Source organism: Bidens hawaiensis, unplaced genomic scaffold, assembly GCF_021521415.1.
Source record: "Bidens hawaiensis isolate Kalapana, Puna unplaced genomic scaffold, B.hawaiensis_p1.1 tig00001576_1, whole genome shotgun sequence".
NCBI classification, from domain to species: Eukaryota; Viridiplantae; Streptophyta; class Magnoliopsida; order Asterales; family Asteraceae; genus Bidens; species Bidens hawaiensis.
The window spans coordinates 2,487,568-2,507,401 of NW_027491089.1; the positions used below are offsets into that span (position 1 = coordinate 2,487,568).

General features: G+C 36.0%; 1 protein-coding gene and 1 pseudogene across 1 annotated transcript; both read left to right on the forward strand.

Annotated features, from left to right (window-relative positions):
• Nucleotides 1–7,658: 7,658 nt before the first annotated feature.
• On the forward strand, nucleotides 7,659–11,432 carry LOC143589196 (disease resistance protein RPV1-like; annotated as a pseudogene).
• A 3,926-nt stretch (nucleotides 11,433–15,358) lies between these two features.
• Nucleotides 15,359–18,080, forward strand: LOC143589005 (TMV resistance protein N-like). The gene is made up of 4 exons (XM_077069874.1): nucleotides 15,359–16,309; nucleotides 16,518–16,796; nucleotides 16,892–17,197; nucleotides 17,859–18,080. Exons 1-4 carry the CDS (start codon nucleotides 15,359–15,361, stop codon nucleotides 18,078–18,080), a joined length of 1,758 nt encoding a protein of 585 aa, XP_076925989.1.
• Nucleotides 18,081–19,834: the final 1,754 nt, after the last annotated feature.

A 19,834-nucleotide genomic window follows, 5' to 3' on the forward strand; every position in this document is an offset into this window, starting at 1 on the left:
TGTGACGTATGGACAAAACTTTTATTTTGGGGTTTTGCAAGAGATATGGGTCCTAGATTATCATACTAAAAGAATTCCGGTCTTCATGTGCCAATGGGTTGACCGTAAACATGTCAAACATGATATTCTTGGTTACACGTCGTTCGACCTAAACAAATTTGGCCACAAGGATGATCCGTTCATATTGGCCTCGCAAGCACGCCAGGTGTTTTATGTTCAAGATCAGCTGGATAGAAAAAAGCATGTTGTCCTCATGACTCCACCGAAGAATTATAGGCATTCGTATGACGAGGTCAATGAGGAATTTAGTACGGTAACTTTCCCTCATGAGGGTAATACATTGCCACTTGTACAACCAAATCAACTGCTTCGTAATGAGTCCCCCGGATGATTACTGGCGGCCCGGGAAAAAGCCTACAACTATTCGTAATGGATATTGACACCGATGTCGGGGTTGTCGACCCAGCAGTTGTGTTTGTTCGGCTAGTTAGATGTAAATAATGTTTAAATATAGTTGTGATACATGATATCTTCCTTCTTTACTTTGTACTTATTAATTCAAACTAAAAATATATTGGTTGTTTTTAATACTATTACTACTTATACGTACAGGCCGGTTTGTTGAATTCATTTCATCTTCTGGCTTTTTGGTCAATTGGTGTCAAGTTCAAACATACATCATGTTACATCGATAAAAGTCACAATTGACTTGTAGTGTACCATAAGATCAATAAAGTCATTACACTCATAACTGACTCGTGCTATATCAAAGTTACATTAATACAAAGAAAGCCCAAAAATGCATCATTTCTCGTCTGATGGTTTTGTTTCTTGCACAACCTCTATTTGGTTATGTTTCAACATACTTTTCAACAGCTGGTTTCCTGCAAAACATTATCAACTCATTTTATAAAAAAAGACCATTATGCCCTTCTTTTCACTAACTTGCATACCAAAGTTGTACCCTCTAGACTTGAAGAAGCCTTTGAACAAATAAAATTCAGTTTTGAAAAACCGCTTCCAAACTCAATGCCGTCACCAGTAACCTTAGATTTAAGATTTGGTGACGGCATTGAGTTTTGGAAAGGATTTTATCAAAATCTAACATCTTTGGAAAGTTTAAGATCTGTGAAAACCATAGATATTTTCTGCTTGGCCAAGTTTGGAATTCACATAACATATATAGAAGTGTAATAAATTTCAGTCACCAGTTTTATTGCAGTCATTAAAGTCTCTGTTGTTATATAGTTGGTTGTTGAGTGTATAACTGCATACTACCTGTCAAAATGTATATCACACGCTTTTGAATACCTGTCAGAAAATCTTTGAAATATATTTATGTAATAATAGCCTACATTCAAGTTAATTAAAATAAAAAAAAAACTAGTTTATCTTACTAGATACGCTACAAATCAACTGAACTACAACAAATTACTGTCTCAACTACCAAAAATTAAATTTTAGGTCTATTTTGTTATTCACTCACACTAACATCTATTTTAAAGTTATTTATAAAAAATCAACATCAACTACGCTTAAAAAACGCAACCAAAATATAATAATAACATTAATATATATATATATATATATATATATATATATATATATATATATATATATATATATTAAATAGGAGATTGAATTCTCCACACAAAATTACTATTCAATTTTATAATATTTTATTAATCACTAATTCACTATCCATAATTTCATATATAAAATAATAGTTTTCATTTTCTTTATTTTACTTTTTTTTCAACTAATTAAAATATTTAACAAACCATATTATCTTTAAACACTAAAGTTGGACAATGGTCGGCTTTACATGTTTTATTTGTCGGTTAAATGATTTACTTAAACTTTGCTTTCATATTTTCGTATAGTTCGTCTTTACAATTATCGAAACTCTTATCATGATTTAAAAATATCGCGCCGCCGCATGGTTTTATATCCACGTTTCAACGTTTAATACCTCGCCTTTAAAATGTTTATTTGGCTTACTAATTTATGTTTACGAATTTGTGTTGGTATACGCTGATACTAATCGAATTTGTGTGGATGGCTGCTGTAACGTGTCGGTTTTTTTGGTTCTACATATGATAATTTGTTGTATTGACATTGACGGGTTTATTTCTTTTGTTTAGTTTCGATGTCGTAACTTGATACAGATTAACTTCGCGCTGACTTGCAACGAGTTTATAGTTAAACGTTTTTACTTATGTTTTTTCGTTAGATTTAACGGTCCCGTCCCGAAGAGCGGATCTTAAATCCTATTTTATAGTTAATAATAACATTCACATAACATATATATTAATACCAAAATATAATAACATTTACAATATATAATAATACATTTACATTAATATATAAAATTAACCAAACTACATAAATAACATTCACATAACTAACTCCTAGCATCCGATTCCATATCAGAATCTACATCGGAGTCTGGAGTCATGCCATCAGATTCCGTATCCGAATCTACATCCGGATTATCTTCTGGAGTATGAGAGGGCATGATCCTCTCCCACATGTCGTCCGATGTGTAGGTGGAGTCCCTAAGCCTATGGAGGCGAAGGTTCACCTGAGAATGGAATGCCCCATAAACGGACACCGCCTTGAAGTGCTCCAAGTCGTTCAACTCGATGTACGCCACCTCGATTCCCGGCACTACCATTTCAGTGCTGAAATAATCAAGAGTCGTGTACCCAAGCCACCTAACCATTCGGTTAAGTTGTTGGTACGTGAAGGTTTGAGGGTTGACATAGTCAATATACCTCACCCTTTGATTCCTCTGGACGGCGCCGGAAAAAAAGTGGAATCGTATCGTGAAGAATGTGGGGTCGTAGTAGATGGGGCTTGAGCACCCGGTGCACGTTCGAGCCAAGCTGCAGCCATTATCGGAAATTATAATCGGAAGAAAGGTGGATTGTGATTTTGATAGTGGATTCTAATTATGGATTGTGATTGTGACCGGTATTTAAGACCATCGGAAAGCGCCGGTACATCTCCCTGACAATTTGAATTTGGCGGCACAAGAAACTGTAAAGGCAATGATGACGTCGTCACTCGTCAAATCAACGTGTGGCCATTAATGACGATTGGACACGCTTAAAAATATTATAGTGTGACCATTTATCACTTATAGCCACACATAATAAGTGTATCCGTGACAATAAAAAACTTACAAAAAATAAAACGAAGATATTCTTTGGTCACACAACCACAAATAAGTGGCCATTAATTACATTTGGACACACTAAAACATCATTTAAGTGTGACAATTTATAACTTATAGCAACACATAATAACTATATCCGTGACAATAAAAAACTTATAAAAAACAAAACTAAGATACTCTTTAGTCACACAACCTCGAATACGTGGCCATTAATTACATTTGGACACACTAAAACATCCTTTAAGTGTGACAATTTATAACTTATAGCCACATATAATAAGTGTGTCCGTGACAATAAAAAACTTATAAAAAGCAAAACTAAGATACTCTTTGGTCACACAACCTCGTATAAGTGGCCATTAATTACATTTGGACACACAAAAACATCCTTTAAGTGTGACAATTTATAACTTATAGCCACACATAATAAGTGTATCCGTGACAATAAAAAACTTATAAAAAGCAAAACTAAGATACTCTTTGGTCACACAACCTAGTATAAGTGGCCATTAATAACATTTAGACACACTTAAAAGTATTTTAGTGTGACCATTTATTACTTATAGCCACACATAATATGTGTGTCCATGACAATAAAAAACTTATGAAAAATTAAAGTAAACTACTCTTTGGTCACACAACATCGTGTAAGTGGCCATATATTTTAAGCGTTTTAGCCACATAACAAATATTTACAATGGTTGTTCGTCATATTTCGCCACTTTATTAATAATGTGGCCAGAAAATGTGACATTAGGTCACACAACGTAATATAAGTGACTATATCTTTTACCTTTTAGACACATCTCTTATCAATACAGTAGTCGTTTGTCAAATTTGGCCACACTTTTAAAACATGTGGCTAGTTAAATGTCACAGTTTGTGGCTAATGCATGTGTTTTTGGTCACATGTATCAAAGATTAAACAAACTATGACTGTAGGTCACATTTCGCCAAACGTTTATATAACGTGGCTAGTTTTTGTCACAGTTTTTTTCAAAGAGTGGCGAAAAGTACCTGACTAGGTATACAATGGTCACGTGAAGAATAATATGTGTGGCCAAAACATTCTGGAAGGTTTTCCAACATGGTCAAAGACCTTTTAGCCACACAGTTAAGCCGAAGTGTGGCAAATCGCCCAAACCACATGTGTGGCCGAAGGTCGATATTCACGTAGTGGAAAGCACTATGAGAAAAGAAAAACTCATATACCCTTAAGCAACACAAACACGGGTTCGGCTTCAACAAAGGGTTCAACAAGAAAACGTCAGAAAGGACTGAACCTCGGTACACCTACAACATATTTCACTACTCATATGATTTAACTACAAATTATACATTTTGTTTTTATTAACAAAAATAATAGTGTTGGTTCTCAGCAACACCCAGATCCAGCGGCAACACAACTAAAGAAGAGGAAACAACATTGCATGTATTGATGCATCACCCGCACTCATAACCATCATACCCGTCTGCCCAACTAAAGACAAAGACTAGAATGATGCATGGTGGGTAACCAATTTGGACCGTCATCCATGACTTTCAAGCTTACGAGACCAGCAGATCCTTTTTTGAGTTAATTATGGAATTATTAATGTTTAGTATCTACTTCGCCGTTACAATTGTATAATAGACGTTATAATTAGCGCTTATATTTTCTTAAGGGCATTTGAAGCATTTTTCTACCTAATACGGAATGAAGAAAAACCAATTACTTAATCACCTTTTTACAACTACGGAATGTCTTCTCATTACAATTACCACTAAAATCCGGATAACATATTATTTTCGTCAATGTTCTATAACATTTGATGGTTAACAAAATGAATAAAATGATATCAAAAGGCAAATTTATATCACCAACCTTCCATAACGTTACGATCCGAACATATTCTCATAGAATGTTACACTACATCATGTCGGTGTAATGGCTCTAAACACGACAGTAACAACAATCAATTTAATGAAAAATGCAAAAAAGAAAGGGTCGTTATATTACTTATTCACCTTTATAAAATATGGAATATTTATCCAAATACCAAACAAGCCTGTTCCAACCGACCTTCACCACGATATCACCTTTCTTCTCATTGCATTCATCCCTAATATTTAGTTACTCATGTTCGCACCGATAAACCATTACAAACCATATCAAACACTACAAACCAATACAGGGGATAATTTGAATGAACTCGCGACAACGCGCGGGCACTTTTGCTAGTTATACCTAAAATCCCAATTATTTGCATGTATTACGAATCAGTGGTTACCAGAATTAAGATGCGGTGGTGGCCGGAGAACGTTCTGCAGGCAGCTAGGTCGTTGGAATTGAGCGGCGTCAAGAAAGGGTTGCGGTTGGAATAAGCAGGTGAGCGGCGGCGGCGTACAGTGGTTACGACGGCATCGGAGCAAATCGAGGGAGAGAGACAACAGATTTGGGAGAGAAGTTATGGCGGTGAAATCGTGTGGATGAAAGAGAGAGATCAAACAAATGAATTTGGAAGAGAGATAATGGGATTTTAGTGTTAATTTGGGGGAGACGCGCTGGGGAAATAACCCCGCCTATTTTTTTCACTACGTCGCCGCTATTAATCGTGTCGCCACTAAAGGTGTCACCACTAATGGAGAGATTTCTTGTAGTGAGGTAACAAAACCTACTGGCCCAATCTAGCCCCTATAAAAATTAGTCATGATTTACAGAACTAATAAATATTTAAAAATACAAAAAATTGAAATAGATCAATTGCTTAATTTCTTCAAATAAGTGTGTCCCACATTTAGCTTTTCTCACATCATCTAACGATTACGACCTAGCTCCTCTAAAATGCGTTATGGTAAAATTCAACCCCTTTCATGACATGTACACTGTGTTCCAGAGTCTCATTTAACGAGGGGAGAGGAAGGAAAAGAAAGGAAATATATAAAAAAAATCATGTTCCAGAGATTTTGTAAGAAAGGGAGGGGGGGGGGGGGAGGGGAAAGGAGGGAAAATGCTAGAAAATTTAAGCATATTATCATCCTTCAAAATTGGAGAGATTAGGAGAGAAAATATTTGTGTCTAATTATAACTTTTATCAATTCCTAAATTACCCTTATATTTAACTCCATATAATAATTTACTTAAAGGGTATAATAGAAAAATGAATCTTTATTTTTTTTCCTCTTAACTCGGGAACACCTAAAATGTTTAATTTTTCTTCCTTTTATTTCCTTTTCATTAAACTCGGGAACACGAAATAAAATCACATATTTTCCTTCCCCTACCTTTTTTTCCTGTCATAATTCCCCTTCCTCCCCCTCCCCTCGTTAAATAAGACTTGGGAAAATGTCAATTTAAGGTAAAATGTTTTCTAATAGCCTATAATTTTGTGTAGAAAGATATGATTTGATCTCTCTTAATTCGGCAACTAAGTAATCTATGTTAGGGCTGTTCACCAACCGAATTGAACCGAACGCGGGCATGCTCATACTTGGTTTGGTTTGAAAGCGAACCGAGCGGATTGACTTTAAAGAAACGAGCGATATCTTTATGCTTGAACTTGGTTTGGTTTTGAAACCGAGCGGCTTGGTTCGGTTTGGTTTTGCTTGAATTCGTACAAAGTTTTCAATTTTAATTTTCTAAAACTTTAAAATATCATTAATTCAAGACTTTCAACTCTAAATTGTCTAAACTTTCACCTTTAAAATGTATAAAGCTCATAGTTAACAACAAAACATATATAAAACGAGTGGCTATGGTTTAAATTTGAACTTTGAATTCAACACAAAAGAGGAAAATTTTAAAAACTTTAAAAAATAATATTCTTTTATATATATACATAAAGTTTATATATAAAACTAATAAATAAAAAATAATTCGAGCATAACGAACCGAACCAAACCGAGCGAGGCTTTGCTCGTGCTTGGATTGCTTTTAAACCGAACCGAGCCGAACGGCTTACTTCCAAACCGAGCCGAAATTGAACGAGCATTTTTCGAACAAAATTCAAGCGAACGACGAACGAGCGACGAGCGGGGAGCAATTTGGACAGCCCTAATCTATGTCGACTAACTAGACTCATTTTACAAAATAATTTTAAGCATCCATAAAGTCAACTACACTGGTAATCAATAATTTTAAACAAGGTTAGGTATATGTCTTTATCTTTTATTCAAATATTCAAATACGAATCTTTTGTCCCCAACCCATCACAACAAACAATTGTCTTCATCCGCTCATATTAATTTATCCCAATTATTTTGAACAAGGGCCCAAGTTTGTGATTTTTTTTTCACAATAACATGGTGGCTAATTGTGAATGTGCCTAATCAATAATTTAGAACAAGGGTTTGGTATATGTCTTTCTCAATGGTAAGCACGAATCTTTTGTATGTCCCCAGCCCCCAATGTAAAGGTTTTCCAAACAATTAATCTCTTATCAGTCGGCACAAATTTCCCCAAACATAAAATATTTCATTTCATTCGATCTTTCAAGCAATGGCTTCTCCTTCATCATCAGCTTCTGCATCGCCCATTCAAAAGAGCTTCAAGTATGATGTCTTTTTAAGCTTTCGGGGTGAAGACACCCGCAAGAACTTTGTTGATCATCAGATCCATTGAAGACTCGAGAATTCACATCATTGTTTTCTCCAAGAACTATGCATCTTCATCATGGTGCTTGGATGAGCTTGTACAGATTATGGATTGTCAGAAGACGATGGAGCAGACTGCTTACCCCATATTCTTTGATGTGGAACCCACTGAAGTCCGTCACCAAAGTGGGGCATTTGGAAAAGCCTTTGCAGAACATGAAAAGGTTAGTAGGAGCTTTGTTCTACCTCTCGACTATCTTTGTTCCACTCTAGCATTTTGTTTCTTATCCAATTGCTTTGTACTTGTGTTAAATCTTGTTAAGACTAAGAAAGCTTTGAACTTTATCAAACAGGAAAATGAAGATGATGTTGGAAGATGGAGAAATGCTCTCAAAGAAGCAGCCGGCTTGGCTGGGATGGAGTTGAAGACTACTTTTAATGGGTAATTCCTTCATCTTATATTCTTCTTTTCTTTCCTATGTAACATGTTCTTCATAGGGACATTCATGCAACCTGAATGAATCTTCTTTAATTCATAGGCATGAAGCTAAATTTATCCAACAAATTGTTCAAGAAATTTCACTAAAGTTACATTTCACTAATTCGAGCATTGATGGGAAGTTAGTAGGCATGGAGACCCGGGTAAGGAGTGTAGTTTCATCTTTAGAAACTGGTTCCGAAGATGTTCATCTGATAGGGATCAAGGGAATAGGAGGTGGTGGAAAGTCCACTTTGGCGAGAGCTATTTTTGATCTAACATCCGTTTGGTTTGAAGGTGTAAGCTTTGTTGAGAATGTCCGAGAAGTTTCAAAAGGCTCTTCGACTGCTTTGAAGGAACTGCAAAAGCAGGTCCTTAAAGATGTGTTAGCTGATCAAAACATTGACGTAACAAGTGTTTCTGATGGGAAAAATAAGATGAAAAGGATGATGCCTGGTAGAAAGGCTCTTGTTTTTCTAGATGATGTGGATGATATAGAGCAACTTGACGCGTTAGCTGGTGAGCTTACTTGGTTTAAGCCGGGGAGTAGAATTGTCATCACAACAAGAGATCAGCAGGTGCTCATAGCACATGGAGTGAGCATTATTCATGATGTTAATCTGTTATCAGATGAGGAAGCACTCTGCCTCTTCAGCAGGTATGCATTTAAGAAAGATATTCCAAATCAAGGGTATGAAGAGCTATCAAGTAAAGTTGTACATTATGCTGCTGGTCTTCCCTTAACAATCAAAGTTTTGGGTTCACATCTTTGTGGTAGAAGTGAGCCTGAATGGGTAGATACCATAGAAAGACTAAAAACTATCCCTGAAGATCAAACTTTGAAAAGATTGGAGATAAGCTATAATGGCCTAGAGGATGATCAGAAAGAAATCTTTCTAGATGTTGTATGCATGATGAAATATAAGAAGAAAAAAGATGCAATCAAAATACTTGACAGTTGTGGATATTATGCTAAAATTGGTTTAGGTGTTCTTGAGCAGAAATCTTTGATAACTATTTCTGATTATGGCATTTTAGGCTTCCATGACCGTATAGAAGAAATGGGCTGGGATATAGTGCGTCGTTCGCATCCTAACGAGCCTAGCAGACATAGTCGATTATGGATTACAGAGGAAATTGAAGACATATTGGTTAAGGAATTGGTAAGTTTTAAGTTTATATGAAATGTGGACAACTAGGAAATATTATTTTCTTTGACAAATTTTCACACCAGCATTTTTTTTATTATGTACAGGGCACCAAAGCAACAAGAAGTATGTATTTGAGAAGTTCCAATCTCCATCCTGTTATTATTATGAAAGGTATTAGAAAGATGGAAAAACTTAGACTACTTGATGTGCGATGCTACGCAAAAGAAGTTGATGAAGTTAGCAAATACTTACCAGATGCTTTACAATCTCTATGTTGGAGTTGCTACCCTTTTCGGTCTTTACCTGAAATGTTTCAAGCAAATAACCTTGTTTACCTTGAAATGGATGAGTGCAATATAATTGAACTCTGGGAAGGAGGAGAAAGAAAGGTAGAATAATGCATATAATGTTATATATTGTGATTACACTGATTCTCATCTATTTTTATTTTCTTATGATAGGTTTTTAATAAGCTTAAATTCCTTAACCTCAGTTATTCTTTAAAGTTAAGAACCTTTGACCTTAGCATGACCCCACATCTTGAGGAGTTAAATCTTGAAGAATGTAAAGACTTTGTAGAACTCAAATTGCCCGTTGAATGCCCGAATCTCAAAATACTCAACCTCAGTCGTTCTAAGGTGAGTCACCTTAACATTGGGATGGTTCCACATCTTGAGAAATTATATCTTGAAGATTGTTCTCATCTTAAAGAAATTCATGCTCCGGTAGGATGTCTTAAAAAGCTTGTTTACTTTAGCTTAAGTGATTGCTTAAATGTTGAATATTTAAAGGTTGACAAACAACATGAGTCAGCTTCTCTTATAGATACATTGGAAATAGATGTAGGTTGTGAAGATGTTACAAATGATTTTATAGGGTTTTGGTTTACATGTATATATGATGAACCTAGATCCTCATGGAGTGGAAATTTAGAGAAACTTTTTGGTTTTGGTTCATGCGTTTGCGAAAACCATGAGTATTTTCTAGCAACTATATGTGATTTACAACATTTAAGAGAGCTTACACTTTACCAAAGCATTCCTCAGGATCTGTGGCAGTTAGAAAGTCTAGAGAAGCTATCTTTGTGTTTTCAACAGTTTCAACATCTTCCGGATAGTATTTTTATGTTGAAAAATCTGAAATTACTTCAACTTTGGTATTGTCGGGCTCTTGAGCAGTTACCTGAGAATATATGCAGATTAGAGTGTTTAGAAGAATTAATCATATGGGATTGTGAATTATTGCTAAGTATTCCGAACAACGTATGTAGGTTGAAATGTTTAAAACGTCTAGAGCTCTTCTGTTGTAAAAATATTAAGAAATTGCCAGAGGAACTTGGGAGTTTAGAATGTTTGAAAGAGTTATGGATAGAAGATACAGACATTAATCGTCTTCCGCAGAGCATTTATCAATTGAAAGGTCTGCGCATTTATGGGTCCAGGGAGCAACTTGAGTCGTATGGTTTTACATCCATTTTGGCTGAGGAAATCTTGAATCCACCATGGAAGACCAAGTGCTACGTAGAGCTGTAAATAAGCTTGTCAGCCACAACATGAGTATTTGTCTTAATCAGGTACAATTCACAATTTAACAATGTTGTTTGTTTACACTCGTGATTATGAGGCTCAATTGAATCAAATTATACATATTCACGTATTTTTTAATTCATGCACACCACCTGCTCGACTAAATGCTTGTGTAAGAAATTTTCATCTTTAAATCAAAATCGATGAAAAGACCTTGTTATGTTCTTTCATTTTCAGGCCTTATTTTTTTCTTTCTAAATCAGTATTAATCTCAATAAATACTTATGTCATGTTTGCTAAGCAGTGTTTTGAAACACGTATAAAACTTGTAAATTTATGGTTTGCAGGCCATCTTTGAGGGCCAACAATATTATTAGGAGTCTAAATTGGACTGGGAAATCTCATTGCAGGATTGACGGAGCTCTATACTATTAGCTGCAATAATACTCGTTGATGGTGCGAGAGCTAAACTCTCCGTAAGTTTATTTCTTAGAGGCTTTTATATAATTGAATGTTGGTATTTGTTATATATTTATTTGCTTTCAGCTTCAATTTGTCTTGTGAAAAGAGATATGAGATGCTAAAGAGTCTTTTTGTATTTTGCAACTTTGTATTTTGTCATACATTCTTGTGGGGGGTTGTTCCTAATAAGTTTTGCTTATTAAGATATCTCACCGTCTACTATTGTAAAAAGAAAGAAACTTTCTGAAATGATCATATTATGTGGTTCAAGATTGTTGTTATTATGATAGTATTGATCCTCGGTTCTTATTTCATATAATTAAGTTGCTGCAGTTATTTTGTAGATATTATTGTTGTTATTATGATAATACTGATCATGTTGCTAAGCATTTATAAAATGATGAAAATACAAAGTTTAGTGCAGATGGGTTTCATAATCAAACGCCTATCGTTTGTTGTCTTGTTTTCATGGAGTGTAGTCTCTTCTATCATAACGCAAACAGGTGATCATGGCATTAAGATCCAAAACCAATTCATACCTTTCAGCTCAATTTTGACTATAATAAATTCAACACAACTCTTATGGTCAAAACTGAACGCCTTTAGTCCAAATAACACTTTCCATATTTCCCGAATTATCCCTACATCTATATCCAGTTCTATTATATGCCATTTGAACCAACTATTAATCCAGGATGATTCAACTGTATACCGGATATAGGAGAAAGTCAAATACAGTCCAATAAACCAATGATGTAGAAAATGATGTAGATATTGACAACTTTATTAATCCAGGTCATTCCAGGATAAGCCAACAGTTGCAAATTCTTTTGTTGACTTCCATTTATACCTAAACTCTATACCAATATTGCATGAGACTCAACAATACAACCGATTCACCAAATTTCTCAATTATTTTCAAAATTGATCCAAATCTTTTGAAAGTTCCATATGTCATGTTTGACCAGCAAAAAGAATCCAATAAGTTTTGAGACTCAACATACTCTTGTATGGATTTTGAGACTTTGTATTTTGTCATACATTCTTGTGGGTTGTTGTTCCTAATAAGTTTTGCTTATTAAGGGATCTCACCGTTTACTATTGTAAAAAGAAAGAAACTTTCTGAAATGATCATATTGTGTGTTTCTAGATTGTTGTTGTTATTATGATAGTATTGATCCTCGGTTCTTATTTTATATTATTAAGTTGCTGCAGTTATTTTGTTGATATGATTGTTGTTATTATGATAATACTAATCATGTTGCTAAGCATTTATAAAATGATGAAAAATGTTTATATTGCAGATGTAACATGATTTCTACAATTGGTTCCTATTAATGGCTACGGCCACAAAACATTTTTTTTTGATAAATTAAGGGATTTGTATGTATATATTTACAATTAAATCATTTAATTTGATATATATAGTTGGACACTACAAAAAAAATGTCATTTAGCGGCACACATTTGTGATGCATTTTAGGGTATTTTGATCTTCAAATAAAAAGTTGACTCAGAAAGTTGGCTGGGGTTAGTGGGCTTGGTGGCCATTCTGCAGAGGTAAATGAATCTTAAGAATTTAATGGTTGTGGGCTAAAGTTATAGGTTTATTTTACTTGTTTACAGAGTCAAGATAAGTCAAACAGGACAGGTGAGCCCACACAAAGAGCTTCAGCATTGGCAGCCTTGAACTCGTCTTTTAACTCAAAAAGTACTGACTTGGGGTTCATAGCGTGCAGCTGCGGTTACAGCTTTTGTCTTTAATTCTTACTGCTAAAAAGAAAGGCTTGTCTTATGCTTCTCCAGCCGGCCCATTAGAAGCCCACCATATGAAAGTCATTGACCTGGTACTTGTTAATTTTGCATTATTAAAGATGGTGAAAGTGATTAATGAGCGCAGTGAAGTTTTCAGTTTTTATTCAAGTAACATGTTACTTTTCTTTTTATATATTTGATATTTTGACTTAATCCGAGAGTTATTAGGCATTTGGTATGTGCTTGGATTGTGATCGGCTTTTAGTTGTGGTGATGAGATTATAATTTCTATATTTAAGAGTTTTATTTTTATTTTATATTGTTAAAAGGTGCAATAAGATCCCAAAAATTTGTGGTGAAAGAAAAAAAAATGTCACTAAAAGCTCAAAAGTTTGTAGCTGCAGACTAGAAAAGTGCAATAAGGGTCAAAGGTTTGCAGTGGCAAAGGAAAACAGTGTCACTAGTTCAAAAGTTTGTCGTGGTAGGAAAAAAAGTGTCACTAAAAGTCCAAAGGTTGTAGTGGTAGACGAAAAAAAGTGCCACTATTTGTGATTTACAACATTTAAGAAAGCTTAAACTTCAAGGAAGTATTCCTCATGATCTGATCAGTGGCGGTTAGAATGTCTAGAGAAGCCATCTTTGGACACGCAACAGTTTCAACATCTTACGGATAGCATTTGTATGTTGACAAATCTAAAATTTCTTAAACTTGGTTATTGTTTTGCTCTTGAGAGTATATGCGAATTAGAGTGTTTAGAGTACTTAAGAATAAATTCTTGTCATTTCTTATGATAATATTAAGAAATTTCCGGAGGAACTTGGGAGTTTAGAATGTCTGAAAGAGTCATGGATAAAATACACGGGCATAAGTCGTCTTCAGGGGACCATTTATCTTTTTCTGTACTTTCCATTTATGTGGTGATTTGAACAGATCAGAACTGCTACTGGGATCTCGATATTTATTCAGTCTCTTTCGGGTAAACCTGCTAACTGCAGGAGTTTTTCTGTCTCTTTTTGGTTTTTCTGTACTTTCATTTTATGATGTGCACAATTAAATGAAAATGAAGTTGACCGAAACCTGTCATTCCATGATTTGTGTGTTGACTTTTCGTAGCATTAATCTCAATACATTCTTATATAACGTATATTGATGGTTTGCATGGCCGGCTCAATGGTAAGGATTGAAGGATGAAGGATCTCTAAAGTATCCGTAAGTTTATTTCTGAGTGGCTTTTATGTAATTTAATATTGGTATTTGTTTTATTTACTTATTTAATCTGCTTTCAGCTTCAATTTGTCATGTGAAAAGAGGTTAAGTTTTCGGTTTCCCTTGGTCCATAACCAAAACTGATTTATGCCCACATCAGTAACCAGATAGTAACTGAACTGCTGGGATTTTGGTCCGGGTCGGGTTTTTGGGTCGGTTATTAGGTCTCATTAGGGTACTGCAATTGGTAACAGCTGAAATTATATTTCCCAAATTACCCCTCCATTCATATCCGGTCCTGTTACTAGTTTAATGCCATTTGAACCAACTATTAAATCAGGTAAGTCAACAGTATGCCCCATGTCAAGTTTGACCAGAAGAAAGTCAAATAAGTCCAAACCAGCTGCTTACCATTTTGCAGATTCTTTTGTTGACTTCCATTTAGACTTAAGCTTTGACTATTGTACCAAATGACAAAATTACCCCTGCATGTATCAATATTGCATGTATTGTAAGAATCAACAATACAACTAATCTACCAAATTCCCCAATTATTGTCAAAATTGATCCAAATCTTTTAAATGTTCACCAGCAAAACGTCAAACATGACCAAAAACTCATGTTTAACCAAAATGCTGCTATTAGTTAAGAATTCCTACAACACAAGCCATTGAATACTCATATCTTTAAACTTTGTCGTCTCAAAACCAAATATTATATTATAGAGCCCAATGACCAAAATACCCTTGCTATGAAAAAGTTCAAAATTGGACATACGTACTGTGAGGACCTCTAGTACAGAATTTTCAGTCTAATAGAAATCAGACAAAGATTGACTTAAAACACTAATCACAAAAATCAACCTTTGATCCTTAATAACTTCCATTATGACAATGGCTTTAATAGCTTGATTTTGTGATTGTGTACCAAGATTGATCTTAAGCTGCCAGCAACAAAATAGTAGCTGAAATATTCTGACAATATTTTGTGATTTCATCTTTACAAAGTGTTTCCGACGATGTTCGCATGATAGGGATCAAGGGGATGGGAGGTGGTGGGAAGACCACTTTGGCGAGAGCTATCTTTGATTTGATATCCATTTGGTTTGAAGGTAAAAGCTTTGTTGAGAATGTCAGAGAAGTCTCAAAAGGCTCTTTGTCTGGTTTGAAGGAATTGCAAAAGCAGATCCTTAAAGACGTGCTAAATGATCAAAGCATTGATGTAACTAGCGTTTCTGACGGGAAATATATGATGAAAAAGATGATGTGTAGTAGAAAGGTTCTTATTGTTCTAGATGATGTGGATGATATAGACCAACTTGAGGCGTTAGCTGGTGAGCTTACATGGTTTAAGCCAGGAAGTAGAATCATCATCACAACAAGAGATAAGCAGGTGTTGTTAGCACACCGGGTGAACTTCATTCATGATGTCAGTCTATTATCAAATGAGGAAGCGGTTTGCCTATTTAGTAGGCATGCATTTGGGAGAGAGATTCCAGTTCATGGGTATGAAGAGCTATCTAGAAAAGTTGTACATTATGCTGCTGGTCTTCCCTTAACAATCAAAGTTTTGGGTTCACATCTTTGTAACAGAAGTGAGCCTGAATGGGTAGATACCATAGAAAGACTAAAAACAATCCCGTTGGATAAAACTTTGAAAAGATTGGAACTAAGCTATAACGGTCTAGAGAATGATCAGAAAGAAACATTTCTAGATGTTGTATGCATATTGAAAGGTGAAACGAAAGAAGATGCAATCAGGATACTTAAAAGTTGTGGATTTAATGCCCAAATTGGTTTAAGTGTTCTTGAGCAAAAATCTTTGATAACAATTTCAACTACATACGGTTTGGGCTTCCATGATCATATAGAAGAACTGGGCTGGAATATTGTTCGTCGTATGCACCCTAACGAGCCTAACAAACATAGTCGATTATGGATCAAAGAGGAGATAGAAGATATATTGGTTAATCAATCGGTAAGTTTCAAGTTTATATGGAAGGTGGAAAACTAGGACATTTTTATTTGTTGTGACAAATTATTATTATTATTATTATTATTATTATTATTATTATTATTATTATTATTGTTCTTGTTGTTGTTATTATACTTATTATTATTATTAGTATTATTGTTATTGTTATTATTATACGTATACTTATTAATATTATTATTATTATTTGTAGGGCACTGAAGCAACAACAAGTATAAAACTAGGATATTCCAATCTCCATCCAGAAATTATTATGAAAGGTTTAATAAAGATGAAGGATCTTAGATTACTTGACGTGAATGGTGACGCATCAAGAAAAGTTGATGAAGGCAGACAATACTTACCAGAATCTTTACAATCTCTATGTTGGCGTGGATACCCTTTTCGGTCTTTACCTAATACGTTTCAAGCAAATAAGCTTGTCAACCGTGAGAGCAAAATATCTAAACTCTGGGAAGGGGGAGAAAGAAAGGTAGTATAATGGTTGATCGGGTTGTTTTGGGCAATGCATATTGTGCTATTTTTTTGTTTTTACACTGATATTAATCCATTTTTTCCTTATGGCAGGTTTTTAATAAGCTTAAATTCCTTAACCTTAGTAGCTCAAAGTTGAGAACCTTTGACCTTAGCATGACTCCACATCTCGAAGCGTTAAATTTTGAAACATGTAAAAACTTTGCAGAACTTAATTTTCCCGTCGAGTGTCCGAGCCTCAAATTTCTCAACCTTAGTCGTTCTAAGGTGAGTAACCTTAACCTTGGGATGACTCCACATCTTGAGAGCTTAGACATTGGATATTGTAATCACTTTGTAGAGCTCTACATGCCCGTTGAATGTATGAACCTCAAAGTCCTCAACCTAACTGGTTGTAAGGTGAGTAACCTTAACCTTGGACGGACTCCATATCTTGAGAGATTATATCTTAAAGGATGTTCTTATCTTCAAGAAATTCACGCTCCGGTGGGATGTTTAAAAAACCTTGTCGACTTTCGGTTAAATGATTGCTTAAATTTTGAATATTTTATGGTTGACAAAAGGCACAGATCAGCAGTTCTTGATTCTATAGTTACAGTAACAATAAATGTAAGTTGCATAAATGTATGCCGGCTGCATTCTAGACTTACTTTGCCAAAGTTTTGGTTTGACTTTGAATATGATGAACCTAGATGCTGAGAAACTTCTTTCTTTTGGTCCATGCATTTGTGAAAACCTCGTGTATATTTTAGCAACAATTGGTGATTTAAAGCATTTAAGAAAGCTTACACTTAGAGGGGGTAGTCCTTGGGACGTGCAGCGGTTAGAAAGTCTAGAGAAGCAATCTTTGAAGGTGACACAGTTTCAACATCTTCCGGATAACATTTGTATGTTGAAACATCTAAAATCACTTAAACTTTTTAAGTGTTTTCTTCTTGAGCAGTTACCTGAGAATATATGCAGATTAGAGTGTTTAGAGAACTTAATCATATGGATGTGCAAATCGTTACTAGATATTCCAGACAACATATATAAGATGAAATGTTTAACATGTTTACAGCTCGGATTTTGTGATAAAATTAAGAAATTGCCGGAGGAATTTGGGAGTTTAGAATGTTTGAAAGTGTTAGACATAGATGGTACGGGCATAGGTTGTCTTCCACAGAGCATTTATCAATTGAAAGGTCTGCGTATTTATGGGTCCAGGGAGCAACTTGAGTTGAATGGTTTTTCATCCATGACAGAATTGATTCGTGGCGTCTTCTACCGGGTTGAGCTGTGAATAACATGAGTATCTCAGTCATGATAGCTACGTCTAATATCTTCTTACACTCTTTTTCGGAGAAAACGGTAAATCAAAATTCCGTATGTTGGGCCCATTTTGTATTAAGTCTTTCTTATTTGTATGAAATGTATTGTTTTTTTATTTTTTATTTTTTGGATTTGTTAAGTCAAATTATCAAACGAAAAATAATCAGGTATTTACTTTTAAACGAAAAATAACACTTTTGCAGTTTTTCTATAAAGATTTAGAGGAACTTGTATGCTGGTTCACTAATTGAAGAGGTAGGTCCCAGCAGAGCCCAGTTGGACCCGCAGGACTCACCTTGAAGAGAGACGTCTGCGCAGAAACCAACTGGATCCGCAGGACCCACCATGCTCAGAGACGTGACGTCCTTACGCGCAGTACGCAAGCTGTTCCCACAGGAAATGCCTCCCAATGGTGAAGTACTCTGCCTGTTCCCGCAGCTGCGGATACAAGCCATCAGGGAAGGCCACCCGCTCAGCAAGGCTACACGCACAAGGCACTTAGCTCTCAATAATTCAGTAGTCACCTGAAGGAATGAGCAAAGCCGGGAACAATCCCGCACAGAGGCGGGAGGGGGAATACTCCCGCCCAAATAAGCCAGTCCGTATGATACTGGAGGATCTCTTGTACTGTACCTGACGAGGTATGGGCAAAAGATCTGACCAGAGACACGACAGCTCATTGACAACAGTATGGCGAGCAGCATGCTCTTGTACTGTATGTCACTATTAGCCGCTGCCTACTCACCAACTCCTGCCATACCACGTGCATAGCCGGCAGTTGGTGGAAAAGGAATAGTACACAGCAGGCCTGGTCACTGTCAACCGCTGCCTACCCACCAACTACCAGCAGGACACGTGCGTAGGCCACAGTTGGTAGAACAGGAATACTATTCAGCCGGCCATACCTTCTTGGAAACCTACCTTCGGCTATCAATACCCCAAATGGTATGATCATCTCACACACACTTTACATCTTGTATCTTATACCTGATATCTGCTCTAGCAATCTCTTAATATATACTTATATTTAAGAGCAATCTAGTCTGATTCTCACGCCGGAGGGTGGTCACAAGGAGGAACCCCCCCTTCTCAGTGACGAGCTCACGGTGTCTGTTTTGCAGGTTGTCAGAAGGACCATCTTCGCCGGACCTAACCCCTCGTGGGAAACATCTATTTAACCCCCAGGTTACCCGTAATCTGCCCGGGGTCACTTAGTGTTTCTTCATTGGCGCCATCCGTGCATAAAAGCTAGAACTTCATTTCTTTTCAGTTTTTTCAAACTTCTGGGAAGATGGTTAAAGAAATTCCGGTAACCACAACCCCAGCTACTGGGGAGAATACCGGCTACACAGTTTTTACAAACACTACCCCGGTTACCCAAGCCGGGGCAAGTGCAGTAAATTTTACGAACACTACCCCAGTTACCCAAGCTGGGGCAAGTGCAGTAAATAATCGCTTACTGGGATTCACCGATACCCAGTTAGAGAGACAAAGAACGAGGCTCCCCCGCCAAACACTCGATGAAGTTAAAGCGTGGGCGGAAGCACTTCAAAAAGAATTCCAAGCTGAGTTGGATGAACGCCTACGTTCAATCCAACAGCCTGAGGAATTCGAAGAATACTTGGACGATGATTCGGAGGAATCCGATAGTGACGCAAACCCTCGTCATCGGGCGAAAGGGAAGCATAAGGAAACGGACTCCCAACCGAGAAGGCGTTTTGAAGA

What these genes read in the sequence shown, in the direction of transcription:
- LOC143589005 (XM_077069874.1), top strand. Translation starts at nt 15,359, where the DNA reads ATGATAGGGATCAAGGGGATGGGAGGTGGTGGGAAGACCACTTTGGCG. An exon ending in ATATATTGGTTAATCAATCG is followed by an intron (nt 16,310 to 16,517) that starts GTAAGTTTCAAG and finishes TATTATTTGTAG; the next exon opens with GGCACTGAAGCAACAACAAG. An exon ending in TCAACCTAACTGGTTGTAAG is followed by an intron (nt 17,198 to 17,858) that starts GTGAGTAACCTT and finishes ACATGTTTACAG; the next exon opens with CTCGGATTTTGTGATAAAAT.